The 27,213-nt window shown below is 36.5% G+C and overlaps 1 protein-coding gene across 6 annotated transcripts in view; it reads right to left on the reverse strand.

The window, feature by feature from the left end:
* Positions 1-4,720: 4,720 nt before the first annotated feature.
* The window catches only part of DLG5 (discs large MAGUK scaffold protein 5), a 100,379-nt gene continuing 77,886 nt past the window's right edge, over positions 4,721-27,213 (reverse strand). For 2 of the 6 annotated variants that reach the window (XM_048310655.1, XM_048310653.1), the window contains exons 17-34: positions 26,652-26,790; positions 24,664-24,811; positions 24,017-24,138; positions 22,877-22,966; positions 21,483-21,651; positions 18,432-18,509; positions 17,610-17,772; positions 16,583-16,716; positions 15,849-16,013; positions 15,327-15,510; positions 13,915-14,063; positions 13,443-13,613; positions 12,926-13,122; positions 11,964-12,107; positions 11,651-11,778; positions 10,784-10,893; positions 8,934-9,043; positions 4,721-6,578 (exon numbers count right to left, since the gene is read on the reverse strand). In XM_048310655.1, coding sequence (XP_048166612.1) covers positions 6,475-6,578; positions 8,934-9,043; positions 10,784-10,893; positions 11,651-11,778; positions 11,964-12,107; positions 12,926-13,122; positions 13,443-13,613; positions 13,915-14,063; positions 15,327-15,510; positions 15,849-16,013; positions 16,583-16,716; positions 17,610-17,772; positions 18,432-18,509; positions 21,483-21,651; positions 22,877-22,966; positions 24,017-24,138; positions 24,664-24,811; positions 26,652-26,790 — 2,505 coding nt within the window. In that variant the 3' untranslated portion in view covers positions 4,721-6,474. Of the gene's footprint in view, positions 6,579-8,933; positions 9,044-10,783; positions 10,894-11,650; positions 11,779-11,963; positions 12,108-12,925; positions 13,123-13,442; positions 13,614-13,914; positions 14,064-15,326; positions 15,511-15,848; positions 16,014-16,582; positions 16,717-17,609; positions 17,773-18,431; positions 18,510-21,482; positions 21,652-22,876; positions 22,967-24,016; positions 24,139-24,663; positions 24,812-26,651; positions 26,791-27,213 lie in introns of those variants that run through there. The other 4 variants (XM_048310650.1, XM_048310652.1, XM_048310651.1 and 1 more) reach the window with 4 other exon arrangements.

Consider the following 27,213-nt stretch of genomic DNA (forward strand, 5'->3'; position numbering starts at 1 on the left):
GTGAAGCATGAAGCAAGGAATGCGGCAAACTGGAAAGGCTGCACTGGATGAGGGACACACCTTGAAAGAAGATTTATCTACTAGTGATAGCAAGACTACAAAGCAAAGGGAAATTAAAGCCACATGTAACAGTGAAAGGAGGGGAAAGATTGTGATGTGTATCCATAATACAGCTCTCACAAACAAGAACCTCACTTCTCATCTGAGAAAAATTTCATGGAGCACTTGACAAAACTCTATGTCTGTGTATGGTAACATAGCAGAAAATGGACAACTGAAAGGAAAAACACAGCAGCAATAGCTGATCAGAAATCCCATTTCAGCTCTGGAAGGCACAGGACTGCCCTATGGAGCCAGGACTGGAAGCATCTCACTAGAGTTAACCCAGGCAAAGACTGAAGCATTATGAAGTATTCCATGCAGGAGCACAGCTGAGGACTGAGGCCAGGGCAGGCTCAACACTTCCTTGCTCCACAGTCAGGAATCAGCTCTGATCACATCCTGCCAGGACAGCAGAGCCGTGTCAGCATCAGACAGGAATTCAAGTGAACTCAGGAGAGTTCAAGTCTTGCAGCTCTGAGGAAACTCTGCCATGTAAAGACCAGGAGGGGGAGGATATCCAATTGATTTTTACAACTTGACTTGAATTATTTTGCAGCTGTAAAATAGTCACTCTGGCACAAAATATGTGGTACCACCCTGACAAATGAGTTCTAAATAATTGAACTGAAAATCAGTCAGAGCAGGTCTCAACAGATCACATTATAATTGCAGCTATTATCCACACATTTTTTACTACAGCACAAGTCAGGGTATGAAAGTATGAGAATTCATCTGAACGCTAGAAATACATTTGCAGCCAGAAGCTCTGCAAGGCCACACAGTTCAGCCAACCCCAGATAGAAGAGATACGCATTTGCCACCACGGGACCAACTGTGGCAATTGCTGAGGACGTGCAGTTTTTATCACCTTCCTGGAATTCAGCTCCATGTGTTGGGTTTCTTCAGCAATTGCACTTACTCATCTTTGCATCACAAACCTACTTGTTACTATAATGATACGAGCAATTGCTGGCACTCTCAAATCCTATTTTCACAGCAGAGAGCCATTTTCTCTCTCTTACCTTAGGTTCTTCTGGCTGACTTCGCTGGAATTATCCCCTCAAAATGTTATAACTAACAGTTATTTCCACCACAGAACTATAAAACTTACAATCACATTTAAATTCCTTGCATGTATTTAGATGAAAAAAAAATGCATTTTCAGCCTTTGATTTCTTACAATAGCCAAAAAGACAAGCTTGAAACCTAATACCTTAAGTTTATCACAGTAGGCCACAAATTTCATCTCAACCTGGTTGAAAAAATCTGATGATTGAGCCAACTGCTAAACTCAAATAGTAAGCATTTGTGGACCAAACAGATTTGTCAAGAGAAGGAATAAAGATAATTTTAATTGATTGCTGTTATTGCTAACAAGGTAAGATTAATCTGCACCAAAATGCGGTGCAAAAGTTGTAAAAAAAAAGGGTCACTTGCTCTGAAGATCGAAGTCACCATCTTCAGAAAGCTGATCATTGTCTGCCTTCAGAGAAAGGGCATAAGGAATATTACATAAGGAATGTCATTAACATTTGCACTGAGAAAAACTTTAAAAGAAAAAATGCCATTGCAAATGTGTGATTTTATCAAGAAACAGATTTTTTTTCAAGCTGTTGAAAAAATTTAAACGTTTTGACAGACTTGTTTCTAATTCTAGAGAAATATGAAGTATGTTTGTGAATTAAGTTCAGAGTAAACTGCTGTATGTCTTTTTAAGAAATTCTAATGTATCTTCAGGAAGACAGGAAGGACATGAAGTCATAAGCAAGCCAAACTGGATACTCTGGAAGTGGGGTTTGGTGGGAAGGAAGTTGTTTTCTTTTGTGCACTGGGCTTGGCGGGGGTGGGGGGTGTTGTTGTTTCAGGCTTGGGTTGTTTGTTTTTCTTAACTAGCAGCAGAAGCACTTTAGCTCTTGGACACTTTATAGCGTGAGCCACTGAAGGAAAAGGGTCATAAATGAAGAGACTGTATCTTTGAAAGCTTCCTCAGCCATTGGTGCAATTTTCTTCAATATGGTAGACACAGAAAATATCACAGTGAACACACACACTCAACATACAATATACTGTTAATAAAATGTATCAATGACAGATAATTCACCATAATATGATGTGACTAGGCTATATAGTACAGAGATTTTTATGATTTGATTCTTGAAACAGTTATTATATCTCTGCTATTTCCTCCTACATTTTTAGAACAAAGACTCATATTTTAAAAACTTGTGTGTACATCTATGTTAAAAAAAATCACCTAGAAATTCACACTTCACACAGGAGGATAAAACCTCTTCATCTTTAACAGGTGCATTTTGCAGAGGAAAATTAATTAAAATTGCTTAATTGAATAGAACTAAGGAAATCTGAAAAATTTTAGTACGCCTCTTCTCACTGTTTTCCAAGTGAGTTAAGTAATATGATTAAATAATATTAAAAAAATTAAAAAACCCAAAATATTTTCCACACTGGAGGTCTACAAGATAATTCCAGAACTGAAAATGTTTAAAATTTCTTTAGTCACAGTATGCTTCCACAGTTTATCCACAGTTTACTTCAAGAAAAGGATCCATGTAGACAGACAACTTATGAAGTTGCTTAAATATAAAGTTACAGTCCTCATCTAAAATTATAGAAAACACAAAAAAGAACTATTCTTACAAAAGCCTGTAAGGAATTGTTTGTTAAAACAGAGTTGAACAATCCCAGATTAAGCTGGTACTTTTACACTTAAGTAATAGGATCCCCTATTCCCCTGGTTTTTGGATTCATGCTCACATCATTTGCGTCATGTTAGCAAGAACATCTCTCAGTATTCAAACAGTGAAGGAAGACAAACTGAATAGCTAAAAAGTTTACTACCAAATGTTATCAAAAATGTACTTTTTCAGCTAAGAACAGCAAGACATTTTCTAAACAAAATGACACAGAGTTCATGTTGGAAAAAACCCAATCAAATGAGTAAGAAACGCTTACACTCATGGGCACAGCAGCCTACGAAAATTTACAGGAAGAGGCCAAGCACCTTTTTTCTGCTGTTCAGCTTCTATTGCAGTTCTGGAACCTTCACTAGTTGTTGCACAAGACCAAAGTCTGCTCTGTTGGGTACCTGTATTTTTCACAGTAATCTCTTTAGTTTCCAAGCCAGTGCATATTTTTCCAATGTCAGACTATTTTAACAGAAACTGTCCATTGCGAAGTGTAGGCACAGAACTGTAGAAATTACATGGAGCCTTAAACATAAGTCTAGAAAAGATTACAAGACTGTATTTTAACCACAAATACATCCATCAGAGGCAGACCTAGGAGAGCTGTTCAAGACTGCTTAAGACAATGTTTGCATTCACTACAAAGGACTATGATATGGCCTCCAAATTTATTGGGCACTGAAAAAGAACCCTTGTCTAAGGTGAAGAGGTTGGCAGCTGTCACAGTGTAATTTTGGATGAGGCAAACACTTGCCCTGCAATTCAGGTCAATGTGAACAGAATGCAAAGGTTTGAAAGCAAGTAGACATTTGTCAACATATTAACAACAAATCATATATATGGGCTGCAGTATCTTCAGCCATTTTATGTCAGTTTAGCTGTGGAAAAATAAAGTTCAAAGATTTTGATTTCTAGTTAACTCTACCTGCAGCCACACATGCTCAGTGGTGGCTTAAAAGCATAAGGGTGAAATTTTCAAGACTTTTTGTTTCTAACTTTACTATTTCGAAACTATTTTTAAAATACCCACATAACTACTTTCTTTATTTAAAGATCTGGACAAAATTACTCTTTCCAGAACAAAGGCTAAATCTATCTCCAGCATGTAATATATAAAGCAAAATGGTGTATCAGGAAACTCCTGATCAGAGCTAAAGGCATCTCTTTCTAGTGTTCCATCATGACTTCAGTTCTACTTTATTGTGATCAGAAGATATGCAATGCATGGCTGTTACTGACCTGCCAGAACCTGCCTATTCTCTTTTTCTTCATCCTCTGTTAGATGACATTACCACGGTGTGGTTTTTCAAGAGCAGATAAGGTGCAAGTCCTGTCTTACTACTAAAGGCTATTACTAGTTATGCAGATTACAAGACTTGTTCATTCATCAACTGGGTTCATGCTGAAGCTGACTATTTGGCATCTGAGAATAAAGAAACTGATAAAACAGAAAAGTTAGTACATAATAATTACCTTCCCTAAGCTTTCAGATAACTCAATGAACAAAAGAGGCTGGACTGTCTGAAGTGTAAAAGCTGAGAGTATTCTACAATGTGCTTTTAAGCTAATATTCACATTCTTCCCCAGTGACTCTCTCTTGAAAATACCAGTGATATACTCATTCTTCAGTTAAGGCCTCCATCCAATCAACTGCATTTCCATTTGAACTCCTTAACACCAATGGGCCAGAACATTAAAAATGTTAACACAAAACAACACCTAACTTCTTGTGTCCTGGTATTTATGCATTCAAGGATAGGCAAGAGCACAAAACAAACTTGCTCTTCTCAAGGTGGATATCTGAAACTATCAGGTGGATATGCCAATTTTAGTCAGAAATTAAAACCTTATATGAGGACTCAATTAAACAGAGTCAAAAAGAGCATGAGCTCTATGCACCCATTACACACAAGTGAAGTTACAGAAATTGACCTTTATTTAGTAATCAGTTTCTTTAACTTTTTTTTTTGATACAAAGTGACATTTTCATTTAGTACAGAAAAATCCATGTCAGAACAGTACCTGTCTGTTTCAGTTGTACCACTGGAGCCTACTCTGTTCTCAAACTTTAAAAAACAAACAAAACAAACAAAAAATTAAGATAAACAAAAAACTTCTGTCCCTCACCATGAGAAGTACTTGGACTACTAATTCATCCATACCATTTCATATTTATTAATTTATATATACAGTATTATAATAGTATGGTATAATACTATATAAAATACTATATATATTTTGGATGTTTTTATAGTTCAGAATACTCTATATAGTGTATAACTATATAAATGCTATAAAAAGTATTTTGAACCATAAAATAGCAACTGTAGAACAGAATTTAAATTTAGATCTTTCTTGAAGAACTGTGCAAGAAGAATCCCTTTTTTTAATTATAAAAGCTGCAAACAGAAGCAAAATTACAGCCTGTAGTGTAAAACTAGAAACCCTACATAATGAAATGTTAGAAACAGTGACTGAGAAGCAGGTCTATTCAAATAATATTTTAAAAACAATTAAAATACAGTACCCAGGAAACATGGCACAAGAGACAGAAGAAACAGGTACAAAACCTGTGTTAGGAACACAGAGTCAGAAGTGCAAAAAACCAAAAAGGGAACCGATATAATAGAGTTTGGTACAACAGGTAAATAAGTATTGCAACCAAAACTAAACAATCACTTATTTTCTGACAGTGAAAACACTAACAATTAAGTACCTTTCTAAAGGCTTTTAATCAAAGCCCTAAAACTGTGTCTGCTCTTAAATAAAAACAGTCTATGTGAATGCTACACACTGAAGTACAAAGCTTAAGAATTACCCTGCAAAATTGCACCAACATAAGCTTTCCATATTTACAGTATCTAAAAGTGACAGAACACAGCATGCTAGGCCTAGTTTATGACTCTCCCCCACCAGTACTTAATCCAGGCCCAACAACCAAAAATTATTATTTGTCAACACATGTTGAACTTGGATTGCTCAGATACATCATGACGTTTAAATATTAGCTTCATGCATAAAACAAGAAACGATATCTTTGACAGACAAGCATTGACAGGATACAAACAGTGGTCTGGCCTGTGTAGGAGTGTACTTCCTTTTGAGTTTACTCCCAATGTGTACCAATTCAATCTCACATTATTACCTGGTTGTCAAGTCAACAATGTGCTTAGAAATGGTCAAAACTGTAACTAAGAGTCACATTGTACATAAACTGTCCACTCATACTCAGAAATTTCACTCCATTTTGGAGAGTTACCTCATTAAGTGAAAGGACACAGAGTTAAAAAAAGAACAAAACAAAACAAAAAGACGTTCAAGTAAACAGCAAGAACCAAATACTTTGAAAAGGTTTTTGTAAACTTGTCATTCTACAGGGTTTTGCAGCATTGTTAAATTCATTACTCATGGACAAGTACATACAGGTCACAACCCTCGTGACAACCTGTCATGTGTACACGCACGACATAAGAGACAAGCTTGCTGAAGTGATCTACCCCTTCCCACATGCCTCATCAGGTCCTCAGGTGTTCAGTGTTATCATTCCCCTTCATGAAACAGAAATCACTTATGGATATCTTTATAAAGACGGAAATGAACTGAGTCCATTGGATAGAATGTTAGTTGGTTATTTACATCTGGAAAGTAGTTTCACAGCAAAATAAATCTACAGTGGGCCAGCTGGGATCCACAGGACCTTGTTTTGTTCTTGGTCGACAGTTGTCATAATCTGAGTGCAAATGCTTGAAAGGGCTCCTCCCTGGACAGTGCCTGGAGAAGAAGAAACCACACACACAAATGAGACTGGAACAGTTATAATTAATTACCAAGAACAGTCTTCTGCATCTATCTGCAAAGTGTTTATCAACAGATCAGAATTAAGCAACTCAACTCAGTATCTGACAGATGCATGGCTCTATTTAAAAAAAAAAAAAAATAAACAGAGCAAAGAGGTCAAGCATTCAATACACAGTTTCTTCTGCTAGCTCCTAAAACAATCCAGGGAAGTCAAGGAACTGATGGCTATAATCAACTAAGACAACTGTTTTGTAAGAGGCCTCCATGTACTATTTTCAGAGGCATCAGGTGGCAAAGTTTAAGACTAAAGATGGTCAGAACCTGCTATAATAAACCTTCTCTGTTCAACATGTGCTGTTAAGAGTTTTATATTTACAGGGTAATATACATAGAGACTATAGCTGTAGCAACTAGACACTATTTACAAATATTAGAAGTAAATTATGAGCAGCTCACAGATCGCTGAGCTAAATTAAACAGCAGTGGTTGCTACTGCAATTCTTATCGCCAACTACATTCAAGGAACAACAGCACGCAGCTCCCTGAAAATCAATTCAAAAGATAAATGAACACCTTTTATTCTACCCTTGCTAAACATAAAAAGTAAAATGCCAACACTGACACATGGGAGGATTGTCTTTAATACTTAAAAAAAGAGGAACTTCATGACTTGAGAAATACGTCAGCAAAGCCTCTGGCCACAGTTACTACTAATGCTGAAAAGGTATGGGAAGTCTTATACAGCTTAAGGCATAATTCTTCTTTTTCAAAAGAGAAAATACGACGTCACATAAACATAAAATATTTGGCTCTGCTATATATACTACAGTTAATGATGTCAGGTGACTTTGGATACAGAACACGGTAACTGAAAAGGTTTATGAATGGTGACAAATGGCAGGGAAGAAGTGATTCAGATTACACACTGTTCACAACTTCATAGAGGAAACAATGTCAACTTGAAAGCCATTGGTCAAAAAGTGAACTTCATGAGGTAGTTAAAGAGCTCTGGTCTGAGAGAGTGTGACCTATAGCTCCATGACTAACCTACCATGTACAGCATGCCTATCTACAGGCTTATTTTATGTACAACACTATAACTTCAACAAGCCTGAATGTCAGTGCAATTTGAACACCAACCCTCTCTGACTACCAGCATCTGGAAGTGTTGATGACAGCTGGAGTCCACTGCACCTGGCACCAACAGAAGGAGGCCCTTCCCACGGGGCATATGAGAAGATACACATAAGATGCTCTTGGACTGCTCTTGGAGTGCCACTTCCACTATCAGGGTGAAACTAAAATGTCACAAATGACGAAACAAGAAGCATGTGGTGATGCAATCTGGCCACATGCATGTCAAGTTCTGCAAAAGTTTAGTATGTACTATGTAAAAACATTTGTATGGCTATTACATAACAGGTAAGTGATTTTGTTGAGAACATGTGGCTTCTCTCAGGATGCACTGAGCGAGCTCTAAATTAAACACACCCCTTTGTCTCTCTGCACTCAGTAAAATATTTCTGTAAGAATCCCATTTTTCAGGGGATGAAAAGTTAGATTTTGGCGAGTTTAGGCTGTTTGTTCTTTTTTTTAAGTTTTGTTGCCATGCACATCAAGATACATTCAAAAGACTGGGAATAAAATTCTAGGTATGTGGAATCACATGGAAATATACTCTGAAATGAACAGTCTCCAGACACTGTTTTCTTTCTCTGATAAAAACACAATCCAAGACCGATTTCATAATTTTATGAAGTTAAAAAGGCTTCTAAAGGTGAATTTAATTATTCCAAATTACAATGCATGCTCAAGAAACCTTGGACAATCTTTTTTCCATTGTTGAAACATTTAAAGTATGTCTCACAAATCACAAAATCACACAGAATTACAGAAAGGTTGGGGTTGGATGGACCTTTGGAAATCATCATTTGTTAATTTAAACTACAAGGGGTTTCTGTTGTTTTGTTTGATTTTTACAATTAAAAAAAAAAACCCTTGTACTCTTTACAGGGTATAACACTGACAACACTGTCAAATTGTCAAATCTTGACCATAGTTTCTATACTACTGGCTACTAATAAAACCTTTTCAGAACCTCTTTAGATCATAAGATTCATAACATTCAGAACAAAAACATGTGGAAGATTTCTATCTTGATATTTCCTCTCCTGGTAAAATAAAATAACAGAACATCAGTTTGTCAAAAGGGAAGGCAGAAGGAAAAAACCCAAGGTGCTCATTGAAAGGACATTGATCTTTTGAATTAAAGTGCAAATGGATTAAATTACCACTGTGTTCCTGCTGAAAGTTTGATTAAATACTAACCTGTAAAGTACTTGCTATACTCCTGTTCTATTTTTTGAGCTGTCTCAAACTGTTCTTTGGAATGTTTTTGTGTAACTTTGTCCCTCAGGAAGATTGGGTCTTTTTGCTCTCTGAAAAAAAAAACAAACAAAAGAGAAAAAAAAAGGAAACACCTTGTATAAGAGTAATTTTTTTAATGGACTTGAAAAGAGTCCCTCTAGTTGAGTGCATAATAAAGGCTAATTCACATGCAAGCAGACTCCTAGGCCCAGAGTGCCATCTACTGTGTTTCAGCACAGCAGAGTCATCAGGATCACTTCAGTGCCAACAAATTTATCTGCTGTCAGACCAAGACGGTATTTCTTTAAAGTTTCAGAGACTGGGACACAGTTGAGGAGGAAAGAATATAATTTTTTCCTGTTCATATGAATTGGGTCATCAATTCATATACATGCCAGTACCCCCTACACAAAGCTGGGCTCAAGTACCGCTCCTCTAAGGGCTTGTGAAGGATCAAGCATCAAGCAAACACAGTAGTTCCATGTTATCATATATATGACACATTTTTGAGATGCCTCTTTTTCTATTATACAAGCTCTTGAAAATATATGAAAAAACCAGAAAAATACAAATGCTAAAATAATTATTTAAAAACATAATTACTAAACTAACCTATCATTGCTGTGGAGCATTTCAGAGAATGCCAATAGAACCTGTACTGTATTACAAAGGATGTTTGGAGAAACTTTTGGTGCTCACAACAAGCAGAGACAATGTGCCACTGCAACCTATACTGCCAGAAATCCTTGCTCGATTCATTTCATCTCTGTCACTTTCCAAAAAAAAGAAAAAGCTGTAATGGTCACCATTTCATTTCCAATGCAGGTCAAGACATGACATTTCCGTTTATCATTTAAATGCACAATCCTATAGTGGTAATGAAATACACCTCATTGCTCTATGTCCTGTTTCTACTTTGAAGTAGTGATACTTATCTTCTTTATTAAATAGGTAGTAATCAAATTTACCTACAGATCAAGAATATAAGAAATCTTCAACTTTAAATATGAAGAGAGCACAAGTGTAAGATCTCTTAGCAAAAGTGTTTCTTAATATTCATGTTGGAAGATTATGCTCCTTCTTGCCAAATCAATCTATCAAAATGTGTAAAGGCTTTCTCAAACACCAAGGGATGGACTGGGGTTTGCAACTCATGCATTCTGTTCCTGGCTATATTCAAGCAGGAATTCCACAATTACTGAAATAACACAGCCTGAGAAGACCACAGTATATGCACTATGTGGCAAAAGGGGGCTTCCCTTCCTCTGTTTACTAGAGAATGAAGGTGGGAAAGCTGATGTTATGAATCAATTGGCACTGCATCCACACCCTTCCCCTTCTAAGAAGATGAAGAACAGCTCTTTGTCATGGTCAACACTTAATCCTCAATGGATCTTACCCATATCTGTCTTAAAATTTGCTAGAAAGGTTAGCAGGAAAGATCCTTCTGGAGGACATTCAGTTTGGTCTCCATGGGTTTCTTTGAAAGATTCACTTAACTGTCATGCAACTGAAATGAAGTTAAGACCATATACCTCACAGTGGGTTTTATGAGGAATAATTTCCCCATTTTACAGAATCTCAGAATGTTCTGAGTTGGAAGGGACCCAGAAGGATCATCAAGTCCAGCTCTTCAGTGAATGGCCCACACAAGGATCAAACCTTGGTGTCATTAGCACCAGGCACTGGGCCAGTCTCAGTGGCTGCTTTAAGAGATTTAAGATGACTTGGATGAAATAAACAGTAACAGTAAACCAGACTTATTTTAAGCTAGAATAAGCATCCCTGAACTATACCCCTCACAGACTTACTTGATTTGTTTAGCATTTTTGTAGCGAATAAAAATTACAATAGGGTAGATATGAACACTGTGGAGCCGTTCGATGGCATGAGGAGCGATGTCAAGCAGACAATGACAATCCTAAGATCAAATGTAAATGCAAAACACTCATTCAGTTAAAGAGCACAAGCACACATGCAAATCCCCCATTTCTTCCCTTACTTAAATCATAACAACCCAAAAGAATTTTGCCATACATTTAGCATTTTGGGAATACTGAGCAATTTGTACCCAAAGGATTTATAACAAAAGACAAAAGATGAAAAATTGCAAGAAATTGCATTCATAGTATCAAAAGCATGCACTGACAGAAATAAAAGTACTTGAAGAACTAATGAAATGAAAACTCAGATTGAAATATATGCAGTACATTTTTTCAAAATTTAAATATTCCTATTAATTTTCTCTTTCAGAAATCATAAGCAAACACAAGCATTAATAGGACTTTCCATGTGGTTTGATTGAAAACTGTATGCAATGAACAGACTTTAAGTAACATCTGTCTCCAGGATTACGGATGATGTTTATATTCTATATGACTGCATTAAATGGAATAGGTAAAAAAATTAAATCCTTTTTTGGAGGGGGTAGAGGATGGAATTTAAGAAAATTATTTCTAACTTTATTTAATAACACTGTAGAAGAATTTCTAGTTTCTATGAAGTTGAGCTTCCTTTAAATAGTCACATGACAAAGTAAGGTAAGTTTTATTTTATTTAGCTGCCTGGGGAACAGTTCTCAGAACGTCTTAAAGGATGACACTGCTAACATAAATTCCCACCCCCCCAACATAAGTATGTAAATTGTACAAAGAACTACAGCATTAAAATTGACTCACCTTTTCTGTTATCTCTTTTATTGAAGCTACAGTTGTCACATCAAAATGTCCACTCCTCCGTTTGTAATCAATAAACAGACAATCCTTCACACCTCGTTCAATGGCTTGCTGGGAAGCTTTCATAACCTCTGTTTCATAGAAGAGATTCCCTTTCATTACTATTCCTTAGGCACAGAACAAGGCTAAGAAGACAATGTCTGCAAGTTCAGATCCTTGGGGGCTTACCCATGCTTGTGTTATCATTTTGTTCATTTATTCACATTACTATCATGTATTCTAAGCATGAATAAATTAGTTATATTTGCATACTTACCAAGAGGACATCTGCAAAATTTTCCAGGGGATTCTTTGACCAGCATGTCTTTCACAGCATCAAGTAAAGGTCCTAGAATAAGGACAGGCCTAGGGGAGGTACAGTCCACTTTCTGGACACGCTGATAAGCCAAACTTGCAGAATCTACACACAGAGAAGACATGTATTTGTAAAAGTATACATTTCCTGGCATTCCTCAAACAAGCAGAAGCATCCTTCTAGGAATTATGAGAAGACCTCCTCTGCAAGGTCAAAGGACCTTGACAAATACAAAATACAGTCAGTCATTACTGCGATTTTTCCACTTGACAGATGAAAACAGACATTTTTCTTATTGAACCTAGTGTTCATTTAGAAAAATTGAACTCCTCACCTTCAGCAATCATCCCTAAAAGTGTAAAAAAATACACAGTATTTGATATCTCTGGTTTGTTGAGCTTTTACAAGGAAGTAAGTATTGTAACCAACATGACTTTTCTAAAGGAGTGAAGAAATGAAAGTGAAGTTTTTGAGTGGTGCACAGGATTTCTGTCTAGACTAAGCAACCAAGACAGAAATTAAATAGTTGAAGATCAAAACCATATATCAAAAAGAATCTCCCTCTCCAAATGAAATAAAAAAAGACTGGACATGGCACTTGGTGCCATAGTCTTGTTGAGGTGTTAGGGCATGGGTTGGACTCGACGATCTCGGAGGTCTCTTCCAACCTCGTTATTCTGTGTGACTCTGTGTGTGAAATAGCAATGCTAATAGGTCTAGGAAGAAATTACCAAAGTATTATTTTGAAACACACTGGCTTGTAATTTAATACAAAAAAAAAAAAAAAGTTATTCAAAGTAATGATCACCATTTGTATTCAGAGCAATTAGAAAGGAACATTATTTGTTGTGCTGTGCTGCACCTGATTAAAAATGAAAGAGAAATAAAGGCAAACCCCTCCCAAGTATAACAAAGGTACTTGCCATCCAAGAAAGGAATTGAGTCTGTACTGATTGTATCTAGAGCCAGTAAATCTTTTCCATCTTTGGAACCACTTCGCTTATGTTTATGCTTTCTTCTGAAGAATGACCTCCTTGCTGCTGCTGACAATGTCTTAGATGAACTGTTTTCATCTTTAGCCTCAGACATGCTGTGTCTCCTGTAGAATTCCTGATCCATCCTAGAATAAAACAGACAAAGTGGCTGGTATTTAAAGTTATCTTTTTAGAATTTTTTAATAGTATCACGGCTGGTGATGCTGTGCCTGATGCACCCCAGGACATTGTCATTTCTAGTTTATTATTTAGCAGCATTAAAACAAACTTGATAGAGCAATATACTTAATTCAATGTATATTAAAATATGCCATCCCTAAAATGACATATCTAAGAATTACTAACTCCCAGAAAGAACAGAAGCAAACAAGTCTTCTGTCTCACTAGTCAGACTTTTAAAGACAAATACTTTTTAAAGATGAATACTGCACCTGAGGTCACTTACATGTATTTACTTGGAATCTGTCCTCTTTCCAGCTTCTGAGCATTCTCGTCTAGCTGCCAAGCCATCCAACAACCAAAATTTCCCTGTGGTAGAGTGTCATCCACATATAAAATGTCATCTTTTTTAAAGCTTAAATCCTGTTCCATCTCTGCCAGACGGTCATAAAGTGCTCTGGAAAGGAAGACAAACAGGCTCTGCAAGTGGTCTATTATCAACTCAAGGGAAGAACACTCCTTTTTTGAAAAAACTTAACAGATTAGTGGCACACACTGAATTTCAAGAACACACAAGGAGTGAAAAGTGAAGACTTGCTATACTAGACTGTGTACTTGCTGTCAGAGAATAGCTGGATAAATTAGTAAACTAAATTTTAAAAAACCTGGCAAAACTAATGTCCTCTCTCTCTCTTTCATGATGGTCAGCACATTATCCTAACAGCCTTATGCTGTCATTACCAGTCATGCTCAAATACCTGATGTAGAATCCATCTCCAGGAAGCTCTTTTATCTTATTAAACTCTTCTATTCTGTATTGAGTCTTTATTTTGATGTTTTCTCCAGGCTTCAACATTTCAAGATAGGCTTCCTCAGCTGTTTTATTTCGCATGTCAATGGACCCATACTGCAAAACATAAAAAGAAACCTTTAGATGTGAAATTGTATTTTAACAAGAAATAGAATTAGGTGAGCTTGTAAAACATGCAGAATGATTTTGTTTTTCTCAGTTGCAGGTTCTATATACATAAGTCTTGTCACTTAACTCTAGTACCTTAAGATGTCTAGCAGGAGACTGAGACATTACAGTGGAAAACAAAAAACTCGAGTGCAAACAGCAGAGAGGTACTGTGAGAGAGCACTTCTTGAAAAAGTTTTCCAAGTGTAATCTGAGAATCATAAAATTCACACTGAAAAAAAATTAATATATTTAGGGATAGCAAGTAGTCTGAAGGAGGTCAAACATGATTACAAAGCAAAATCTAGATACTAGAAGTTCAATGGGAAAGTGTCAATGCTCACTTGTATCTGAAAAGCTCATACAGACGTGTTTATCACCTTAACAGTCTTCACAAGCAAGTAAATATTCTCATTTCAGATACAGAAAGCGGAGTCAAAGACACAATATATGGTATGGGGAATAATAAGAGAGAATTGGGTTGTGAGCTATAAAACCTGCCTGCAGAGGCACATGGTGGCAGACAGAGGTTTGTCTCCACCGGACCCTGGGGGGAGGAGGTGTCACATGGCAGAGCCCTACTGAGAGCAGCCTGCCGGGAGCTGGCGGACGGGTGAGCAGTGCGTGATCACCACATAGAAAGAAGTGTGCTGCTGATGTGGCAACATGGGATAGGTCACACCATATAAGGAAATACTGTGTCTTAGAAAGTGTATAAAACCAGCTCATTCCTTTGAATAAACGATTCAGATTTCCTGCTGGTCTGTGTCCGTGATTCTATCACTGACAAAATGGTTTTCCCTAAACTCTCTTTAAAATTTCATAGAGGTAAGATCAATACTGTTCTTTGTTTTACACTATCTTTCATATCCTTGCTTTTCTCCTACATACAGAATTCCAAGCTTCCCATTTAGATGAAGGGAGCAGGTGTTAATAATTACAGGTAGACATATGTGAATCCTTTCAAACTTTGGGGAATCTTGTGCTATCAACAGTGATAGTTCTCCAGGTTCACGTCATCCAGCTCTTCACATACTGCAGCCAAAATGCAAGTTTTCTTTCTGACCAGTCCTACCTGGGTTTTGTGGCAGGAACTCAAAATTCATGGAATATTCCACACTGTGGGACAGCACAGCACAGCACTTGGTTCCTCCCTCTTTATACCATCCCAGCCATTCATCAGCACACCGCAGACATTTCTGAAGTGCTTACCTCAAGTATCATGTCACCCAAGACTAGCCCATCAGGTCCTTTTGCTGGGCTATCATCATCCACATCTGAGACAAATATTCCATACAGGTTTCCACCACATATTTGGATTCCAAGATCGACTTGGGATTTTTTAACAACAACAATTCTAGGTTCAGGGGTCCTTTTGTTTGTGTCCACAGGGCCCCTTTTGACAGAAAGAAGTAACACGCATACTGTTAAAAACTTGCACTGCAGAAAATCAACCTGCCATCTGAAGAATATATATTTATATAAATATTATTTATAATAGGTCACCTTTCCAACTAAACCAATCTTGCAGAAAACTTTCTTCACTCCTTGCAGACCTCATGTTTCAGAAACAGTCTGAAAACATGTACATTTATATTCTGGGGTCCACTTAACTTGTCTGCTGACTTATTTCAACCAGACACAGCAGTCACAGAAGTACACTTCATTTTTTAATACTCTTCATATCCACCCTGACCATTTACTTTCCTTTAAGACAAAAGTTTTACTCTCTACCTTAAGGAATTCCGGGGACTTGTAGTTGGAGTGGTTTGTTTGGATGGTGGTGTCATTGTTCCTTCATCCTGTTCGCTCACAGTGTCGATTACGGAATGATTGTCAGGCGTTGCAGCTCCGCTGCCTTGAGGGGTGGAATGATTACTCACAGGTTCTAAGCGAGAACTATGACAGGGGAAAAAAACAGAATAAAAGACTGGTGGGTTAATGCCAAATATCTTCCACTCAAAATTTTTAATTTGGCTGTAAGTCAATTTTAAAGTAAGGGAGATAAAACACAAACCAAATAACTCAAATGAGCATGCCAAAAAACATACGTTCACCATAAATCTAAGAGAAAGACAAAGCTCTCTTTTGAGGTGTGATCATGCATCAAAGTAGGATGGGTAATTTCACCAGGTCATATGCCTTCTCTAATTAATACTGGAAATTCCAATCATGGAAAAAAAAGTAAAAAATATTTGAAGTATTAAAATGTCATAATCCTAGGAAGAAGTAATCTTGGATTTCAGTTTAGTATATTTAAGGATTACGCCTAAATAAAAGAGAATATATTTAGATGCATCATTTTTCTTTTGACAAACATGCATTCATACATTACTTTTGCAAGCAGTTACACTTATCAGCACACATGTGCTCATGTTTGCAAATATATTAAGTGTACAGAAGTTAGTACTAGCTAAATAATTGTGTGGACAGAAGAGCTAGTTTTTCCCAAGTCTAGCCAGCCTTACCTTGACCGTGAGTGATTGCCAAGCTGATACATGTGTGGGTTATACTGAGCCAGAATGGTGATGGTGTCACACTGCTGCCCAATGATTAGCCGAGCCTGTTGCTCTGTAGCATTTCTCAAATTTATTCCATTAAACTATGGAAAAATTGCACAAACCAGAATGTCAAGTTTTCAAACTAGCAAAACTAGCAAACTCATTCTTTCAGTGTCCTAATTAGTTTAATGTCTAAATGCTCACTTAATCCCACTGGAGCAAATAGGAGAATGAAAATGTTGCTAGACAGTGATTCCTAGGGTTTATTCCTTGGAAGGAATCATCAGAATTTTCAAGTATTTGGTAACCTGACAAGGAGTTTAACAGTATTTTCACTGTTAAAAGACATATGTATTCTGAGCTGTGCTATGATTTGATATCACTGATTAAATACAAGTTGATTCAGATCACCAATCTGAGTAAATTCAGAATTTAAAGATAAATTCAGATCTATTCAGGTCTATTTTAGTATGAGAAACACTGTGCAACAGAAGGTGCTTTAACATGATGCTACATTTACAAAGCAGGTCTGTGCTTTACAAAATGCTATTCTGTGTGTTTATCTAACACAGTAGGCAGAAACATCATTGAGCCTGCATGAGTAATTTTTTAACCAGGTATCTTAGCTAAGGCTATGGCACAGCAACAACAGCATGAAGCTCAGTAAAAGCCGGCTGCTTGAAAATGTACTCACCTCATCAGGCAGAGTACGGTGTTGGGACTTTTTTGTTTTAAGTACTGAAACTAACTAACTTAAAACTGAATTATATCTATATAAGATGGGAGGTAGGTATATCATCAAAAGACATTATTTTTATGATAAAGGCTGAAAAAAGTCACAGTCACAATCATGGAATATTACAATAGAGAGTACTCTTTGCTACATCTCACAGTGCACAAGGTTTCCCAACACAGTCTTTTTGGGGAAGGCAGTTATGGCTGCAGTCATACAAACTGATTTATTAAACCTTAGAAATAGTAAGCAAACAATTACCTCCAGTAACTGATCACCATATTCAAGGCCAGCTTGATGGGCAATGCTCCCACCTGTTACTTTAGAGACAAATATTCCACCATTTTCTCCGCTCACAATGGAAATCCCGAGTGGCTCAGAACCCTTCTGCACTTTAACATGGCGTGGCTCTTCCATGTAGGGCCTTTTAGAGGAGATAGGTAAAACTGATTTAGAAAAAAATTGCACTTGAACCACCACAATATCAAAGTTACATGCAATATTTATGCCTGTCTGAACTGTAATAATAAAATAGTTTTAAACAGTTACTTAAAAAACCCACTAACTGTCAACTGTCTTAAATGCATTCCCTTAACATCATGCAATGTACAGGGGCAGAAGTAAATGTATAGCAGGTACACGACTGCTCTAAAAATGATGGTAAATACGAATTATAAATAGTATGGTCATGAAGTTGATAGGAAAGAAGCTTCCAGATGCATATTATATGAAAGGAATTGAACCATTGTATATAATATGTCACTGTCAAACCATATTCCAGAAGGGTATATTACAAATACAAATGTTGGGAGTCTTCATTGCCAGTGAAAATAAACTTAATGAATAATAAGGTGGTAAACCAAAGGACAACAAAGCACAAATATCATATTTCATATTTGTATGCTGGGAGACATAAATTAGTAATGAAAATTAAGCAGTTGCAAAGTCAAGCCATTAAGACAGCAGTTTGCATGGTAGCATTACAATTACCATGCAAATTCTCCTCAGGGCAATTATCCAAACGTAAAAAAAGCACAAAGTGCGCAATACTGCTCGAGAAGGACAACCTTAGATCAGGCCAACCTCAAACTCCTTAGTGATGAGAACCTAGGCCTAGGAGCCACAGGGATTCTCAGAAAAGACTTATTACGGAACAGATATCTGAAAGATGTAGAAGATTTGAGAAGACAAGAACACTTAGAACAAGACAAACAATAGTAAGACACCAGTAAGTATAACAAGAAAATGGCTTATACAAAAGAAAACCTTGATACATTCCCCTTTCCTCCCCCCGTATTTGGGATGTATCCACCTATACAAATAGGGCTGGTCCATTCATGATGTTATAAACAAACAGTAGTCTTCTAAAAAGTCCTGGTTTCTACTATTATAAACTTAATAATGTCTACACAGCAAGAGGCATCACCAGGTGTTAACAGTTGAGCTCACTGTGAATGAAACAGCTTGGGCACCAGGTGTGGTGTATTTTTTATTTTAATACCACTATACTGCATTTGACATGCATTAATTTGAATGTTTTCTTTCCTAGCATTTCATTATGCCATAGAGATGTTCTCTAAATTGTGCCAACTGCTTAAACTACTTTATTGTGCTGTTCAGAGACAAGAAGAGTTAACTGGACTTCACTCACTACCACTGCAGTGAGTGAGGCTGAGGAAGGATATTTTTTGGAAAAGTAGGATTTGGAGCTGGGGGCAGAGGGAAGGGGACATTGTTTCATAACTATGCATATTGCCAGACTTTGAAGGGATCCTTGTGGTAGCCTTCTGCAGCAGAGGTGTAATAGTTTGCCAGCTTATTAATGCATATGAGATAAAAACTGTTGGCTGCTGGCATGAATGCAAGTCTGGAACACAGTTATCTTACACCACTGTTAGAGGTAATGCCCTCAGCAATTGCTTAACAATGTACTGAATTTAATACTGATGTTCACATTTTTTGCATGTAACCTAAATTAATTAAATTCTGGTAACTTGCAGAAAACTGGTTTTTTTTTCACTCACTTATGAGCATGTAAGCAATGTTATATGAAGGTTCTTCATATGTCACAAAATTTACCAAGGTATATTATCTCATTAAAAACTAAAACTGCATCTTTCTGAGCTTTGTTTATTGTACTTTTCTGCTTTTTCATCTACCACACCCATTTTTAGTTAGTTTGCTTTGTATTGGAATAAGAAGGAATCAAACCTATACAAATTACACAGGATCCTATCTGAGAATTCTAGTAAGTACAGAATGACAGATAACTATGCCTGTATAGCAAATCAGTAATAAAGTAAAAAAGAATGATAACATTAAAAAGATGTTTTACTTGATAAGCAGTGCTATCAAAATCAAGCTAAGCATTTTTCTATAATATTCAGACTGCCTGCCAGGATCCCTAGACATGGAATAGAGAAAAAGTCTTAACTGCTAAGATCTTTTAATTTTCATTTAAATTAAAATCAACAGAACAAACAGAAACATTGATTTTTTTTTCCCCTTCTATATTATTATTAATTTTATCTGGGAAAAAGCCAGTTTTGTATTTTGTGGGAAACAGAAAGCTTATAAAACCCCCAAAATTTAAACATTTCTTAGGACAGATATAAGTAGCTACTTTCCTAAACTGAGAACTGTTTAATAGTTTGTTTTGTTTTAAAAATCCAACACCAAACCTTAGAATTATACTCTTTTTAGAAAGTGAATTCAGACTATACAGTAGCACAGCAAGAGTAATGGGGCTGGAACCTGGGTGTACTTCAATAATCTGATCAACGTTAACAAAAATTGTTATTTCCCAGAGATCAGAACGTGTATCTTGTGCTCAAAGACACAAAAATATAGGAGTGTCAAAACCCCAGCTTGTTCAGCTGAACACTCACATCATTAGTCATGTGAAAGAGAAAAGACATTCTGACTTGGAATTTGCAAGTGACAATCAGAGGAACATTTATACAAGAACACAAGTTGAGTACATGTAGTACAGAAGTCACACTGAAGTAAGAATGAAAATTCACAAAAACCTCTTTACATTTCCTTTCAAAATAACACTGTTCTTTGTACACAAAACATTCTAGAATTGCTACGATAACTTAGTCACAAAATCTTCAAAGAAAACAAAAGTTTCATGTAACATTCTATGAATACATTTTTATTACTACCAGAAAGGTTAGAATACAGAATATCCTTATGACTTTACCATTCACATTTCTTGTGGTCAGTGTTTTTACAGAAATCACGCATACAAAGGGGTGTTGAACTCCACATAAATGTAACCTATTTCAACACATGGGAGCTCCTTTACACTGCCAGAATGGCATTTAGCTGCCTTATTGGAAATAAAAGTCTGATTCAAATTTGTGTCTCACTGTTCTCTGCTTTGAATTTGTGTAAACTTTTTCATATATGCGCTCTAGCCAGATCATGATAAAATGAAAACAGATGTCCAAGACTGATACTATAAGCAACGTATCTTTGAAATATTCATTGTGAAATATAGTCATTAAACACAAAGCACATGTTTTTAAGAAAGCTATCACATTAGATTCAAATTCTGCAAGCAGCTACACATAAACTGAACGCTATTATAGCTGTGGTCCAGGTACAGGCAAAGGGATCAGTCAGAGCAGTAAAATTGCATCTGTACATAGGGATATGTTCTTCCACAGTTATGCACTCAATTTTTCACGTTATCTGGTTATATGGAATCAAGGCACAGTGGTTAGAGCACATATTCTGCAATGCTAAGGCACCTGATATTTAGCTATCAGACGTTACTAAGTCTTAATTTTGTTTAGATTTCCAGACTACAGAACAAGGCTACCATAAATAAGCATGTTGAACTGAAAGGGTGTATTCCAATTTAGACTGCTCTTACTTGGTGTGGCCATTAATCTAACATGGAAGAAACAAAACCTTTATGAAATCACTTATTCTTAAAATCCACAAAAGGATCACTTACATACTTTCTAAAGAAAATAAAACCATGCAATTAACAGGACCTGAGATGCACCTCTGCACCTACGTATTCATCATTTAAATTAAATGTTCACATTCCTTCAGCCTAATCAACACACAAAATTTCCTCAGACACCTTTGTAGTAAAAACAAAAAACCTGGGGACCTTACCTATCTTTTCTACGTTCTCCAACAGATACAGGGCTAATGGAAATCCTCGGTAATGTAGAAAGGGAGTTCTGAGACTGGCTGCTGGTGAAGGAAGATGTTTCCAAGTTAAGAGGTGACTGGGGAGGAGTAATCAAGCTGGGACTGCTACATTCAGAGTGTGACAAGGAGCCTAGGAAAAGTCAACAGTTGAGTTTTAGTATCCTGCATCTGTTATAAGTTGGCAGATCTACCCAGACACGGTGAAAGACACCACACATATGTGAGACAAGAAAGAGGACTGTCTGTTCACTATCTGTTAGTCATGTAATGGGCTTAGGCAGACCAGGTAACTCATTTCAGACAGTGCAAACTTACTGTCCTTAATGACTCTGTGTTAAATCCATCCTCTCTAAGTGTGCAAACAACTACTGTCGTTTTCAACAGGAGACAACGTTACAGACAAGCTACACCATGAGCATGTCTGAAAAGCACATTAAAGAAAAATAATAAAAGACAGGAAGGAAGTAAAATAAAAATCTAATATGTAGGTTTGTTTTCAAATAAAATATTTATGTGCAGCCCTTCCCTTTACATAGGAGATATATTATGCAACACCTGAAAAAGATAACAGAACCCAAGCATGAATCCTACACAGGGACAGGAAAGCTCTGAAATTTCAGACAAGCTTGACATGACTTAGTTTGCATCTTTACCCTGGTTGTCTGCTCCGTAAGTAATCTACCAAACAAGTGCCCTGACAGTTTGCTCCCTTTGAAAAGCTAGAGAAAATAAACTCAAATTATTAATCACAAATGAAAGCTATTTTTAAGAATTATATTTGCCCAGTTAGGAAAAGCACTGCATACAATACATTAATGCTGCAGAACATTTGAGCGATGATGGCAGTGAAGAGTTGCTGATTGCTGACAGCAAACTCCTGATTCCACAGCACTCCAACTACTGCTTGTCTTTAAACATCTTCCACCAAGCAATTTTGAGCGAAGTATTGGAATATTTTCACTGCATTTCAAATAGTATAATTTACAATCAGTGATACAACGTAAGTAAATGATATACTTACAGACTGAAAAAAGAAATGCAAGTTATCTCACTGTTAAAATTTTCAAGGCATCATTCTAGAAGAAATGACAACTATCATACAGCAATGCTTATTCTTACTTTTGTCTGCACTTTTACTCAGTGTGCCATGTACTCAAGTCAACTATCAGAAAAAAACAACTTTCTAGTGGAAGTTTCTTTTCTTTTTTAACGTTTCCCCGGCAAAATACAGATTTTGTAATCTTAATAAAATTGTCCTACTTAGATCGTGGAGCAACCTGATTTAACAGCTGCAAGGGCTTTGTATCAGTTATACTGAAAACAGTACGATTAAAATTACTTATGAAATAATTCACCTCTGTCAGAGCCCATCATGGACCTTGGATATCTTGGTGTTAAAGGGATCTTAATTCGTTCTGTTCTGTATTGCAAGTTACTCGAAGAACCTATTTTTAAAACAAGGAAACATTAAAATGACAGAAGTAAAAGCAGCTACATTAAACAAAAAGTACATTTAGATTGTACTTCTTCAATGAGGATTAAAATGGCCTCTAAATGATCAAGACAAGAGCTTTGATGATTACCCTCATAATTGTGAATATCATAATTGTAGCAAATGGTCTTGATTACACAGTCAGTATAAACAGAGCACAACGCAGCTACACAGTATATATGCACTGTTTATCCTTGTATGAAAAAATATTTTGAGTATTTTCCTATGAAGTTAAACTTTACTCTAAGTCCAAGCAAGAATCTAACATCTCTGTTCACTAAGAATCCATAGGACTTTGCAAAGGGCATTTAAAATATTCTTATTACATTCTGCTTGGATGAATACAACATCACTGATATACTGGTTGCAAATAGTTATGCTCCTTTTTGCTGTGCTTATAAAGCTACCATGCTCTACTCAGTCTTTGACAGAACACAGGAGCACAAACACCTACAAAACCCCCAGTTACTACATAAATTATAATTTTAATAAACCTAAAATGTTAAAATGTCACTTCTACAAAGCATGCATTTGCTTTGGTATCATTAGGCTCGGCATAAATAAAGTTTACATGTCAATCAACTAACATAAACATAATTTATTTTCCAAGAATACCGTTTACATTTGACCATTAGTCATCCTTGACTTTTTGTTCAGGGGGCTCTCTCCTTTTCTTTCTTCTCGCCAGCTCATGGAATGTCAACCTTTGGCCCTACCTCCCATCTCTCTAGGATACTTTCAAAGTGTAACAGACATGGAAAGGAGAATCCCTCACACGCATAGACCATTTCAAAGAGACTGTGAAGAACAAACTAAACACAGCAACTTCCAGGGAACACCTTTAGTCATAAACCCAAAAGAAATGAAGCAAAGGAACACCAGAAGCTTTTAGGCTTTGCCAACGATGACAATGCCATAACAGGGGTACTCAAGGAGTTTCCCATTTATAATTTTCTCCAATATACACAAATCCCACAGGAAATAAATCAGAAAAGCTAGTTACCAAGTCTGGCACTAGATGGCAATGAATTTGAGCCATGAGATGCTCTTGTACGTGAATTTTCAGAGTAGTCATTGGAGTGTTTATGACTTAGGTCCAAACTCAGGCGACCTTGATGCTGGGAGCTACATCAAAAGAAAAGCAGTATAGAGCAACAGTTAGAATTGGGCAAAGAACCTCAGCAAACAGAAACTGGCCAACAAAAAATTTTGGTTAGCCCCTGTGCTACTGAATAAAATGAATGCTTCTCTTCTTCCCACTTTTACACTGTCCCATAGTTTTATGAATTATTAGAAGCCAAAAGAAAAATAGCCTTGAAGTACTATAAAAGAGGAGAAAGCTTTGCTTGTTTGGGCAATGACAAGAAAAAATATTAGAAATTAGTTAATTAAAAAGTTAATTTCTTTGTCAGTATCAGTCAGTGGGGCAGAGAGAAACCTAATCCATCAGTTACTGAAAGACACAAAAGCAACTGGCATATCATTTATATGCAATAAGAATGCATTTGATAATGCAGTAATGGCTTTAAGAACCCTGGATCAAAATAACACTCAACAGCAGTATGTTTTACTCTGCACTCTACCAAACCACCAGAAGCAATTTTATCCTAATGAAAACAAAATTTTAGGGAGATAAAAAATTCAAAACACCTGGGATGCAGATGCTGATGACATATTTGGCTGGCAACTGATGGGCAATTGCTGGTGTGAACTCTATGGCTCCAAGCAGTATAGATTGGATTTCTCATAACAGCAGTCACTGCAGGACATGGTGCTAAGCTTCTTGGTACCGTCCCTGCTTCAGATGATAAAAGCATATTCTTATCAACATTATTACCATATAAAGTACAGATTTTAAAATACACCTTAATATTTTATAATTATATATTGCAACATTTACATATAAGATAAATAAAAATATTGGCATACAAATACATTATTAAGCACCATACGACACCTTTTTGATAATAGATGCATGTTTAAAATCTTGTCTATAATTCTGTAATGAGTCAGTAATAAAGTGGATTATATTACCCAAAATGAAGCCATTCACAGCATATGATTTTAGTATGTGCTAGTAATCAAAAGATGCTCTGTTTTCAAGTACAGAAGATTTTTATTCAGGAATGAAAATTCTGCATTTAGTCATCCAACCAGCATGCATGTTTCTATTTGGCACTTGAACTGACTGTAGCTAAAATTATTCTGGTTCCTCTCTTTTGTTGCCTCAAAGAGGCCCACTTCTAACATGACTTTAAATTCTAGAATTTCAATATTTATTTCTGAAACTTACTACTCAAGCTGTTCTTTTAAATACACTCATCCTTCAGTACTAAACTAGTCTAATTTTCTCTTAAATGAGTTGGTATCATAGAACACAACAGCAAAGACTTGTTCTCATTTCAAGACATAGACTCATATTGTCTAATATTGTCTAGTAGGTTTGACTTGACTCAGTTATTGTGCAAAAGTATCATGCTAAGATAAAAGTTAACTACAAGGCTAGAAATAATACCTTTTATTACTTTTTCTACTATCATTGAGAAAGAGAGAAAGTGAGAGAAGAGTAAAAGAAATCAAAGAAGAGGAAAAGCTTCTTGGTGTGAGCTACTCTTGAGGATGTCTTTACATTCTGAAAACTGACTGGGACACCATTGTTTGAAGCTCTGCATTTTTCCAGATACACAGATTATTACCTTCATGTTCTCCAATAAGAATAAAATCTTCCATAATTTCTAGAACTTACAGGAGTTTGGGGCTTTACAAGAAGAGAGGATAAACTCATAAAAATCAATATTATCTTGATTTGAAATTTAAGATTAATATACAACTGCTGAAAACTGAAATCTAAGACTAGGCACTAAAGAATGAGCAAACTATCTGACAACACATTTACCAAATGCTTCTTGACTATTTCAAATTAACTAGCATACAACATCCTAATTACCTCGTTAAGCACTCCATTTAGTCAGTGGAAAACCTGCTAACATGAACTTCAATACCAACAACTGTTCAATCAACTGAGACAAAATCATGGTTTCTGTTCCACCTGATTATATTGATATATACTGAGCTTCTTGTGAGTCCCCTCTTCAGTATCTTAATATCTCAAACACACTCACTTTTAACCTTTTATTTAGATTAAGATCACAGTCAGTTTGGGCACTCAGTATCCGATATCCCAAATATTTACAACAGGTAGAACTTAATGTGTTTCACTTCCTGAATAACAGATCTTCTTCCTTGTAAGTATTTCAGAAATAAAGTAGGTAAAGTCTGGGATACTCCATTTACTTTCAAAAATACTGTAAATCTTACTTGTCCCCCTAATGGACAGGCTACACCTTGTTCTGCACTAATGTATTGAGAAATTCTCTGCACAGAAACTGATGAAAACAAATCCTTCAGGCAGAAGTTGCCCAGCTTCGTTAGCGATTCTTAAGCAGGTTTCACTTCTTTACAGTCCAAAAGCTGAGCACACCATGTTCAGACCACAATAGACCATGGAAATATGTTTTCTGAGTCGTATTTCTTCTGTACTTAACTAAGTGCAGAAGTACTGACTAATCCCCAATACTGTCCAATGCGAACAAACGCCTTGGGGCATTCCTAGAAAGCAGTTAGGTTCTGTCACTCACCTCCTGACATGCTGCCAGGGTACAAGGCAGCAGGCACAAAGCCATCACTGTGCCTAGCAGAACGTTTTGGGGAATATGGTGCCCATTCCTGTAGCTCTGGAGACAGATGCTCCTCACTAGCTGGAGCATATTTCTGCACCTACAAGAACACAGAAATTTGATTACAGGAAGTTGGAGATTTAAAAGAGTAAAATAGCCAAACTGTGGAACAATAAGCAATGTCAAACTTTCAAGTATCCATTCCAGAGTGTGGAAGCACCACAGTGCTTCTTACACCTTTGTCTTTCAATGATGTCCTTCTAGCCATTTTTCCCCCATCCTACTTTGTTATTATTTTTTTTCTTTTGCAATCTTCTTAGGCCAATTTTTGCAATTTAACTGATATTTTTTGCTTCAATGAACCATCCAGGATTTAGTTACATTTCTCCGTTAAAATAACACCTCCACAGGATATTTCAGCCGCTATTGCTGCAAGTACTTGCTACAGAAGATCTTGCTAAAAAGCCAGAAAGCATTTTCCTCCAAGCCTGCATTTCCAGATACATGTGGAGTAACCTCTCTT

This window comes from Corvus hawaiiensis, chromosome 8 (assembly GCF_020740725.1).
Source record: "Corvus hawaiiensis isolate bCorHaw1 chromosome 8, bCorHaw1.pri.cur, whole genome shotgun sequence".
Classification (NCBI taxonomy): domain Eukaryota; kingdom Metazoa; phylum Chordata; class Aves; order Passeriformes; family Corvidae; genus Corvus; species Corvus hawaiiensis.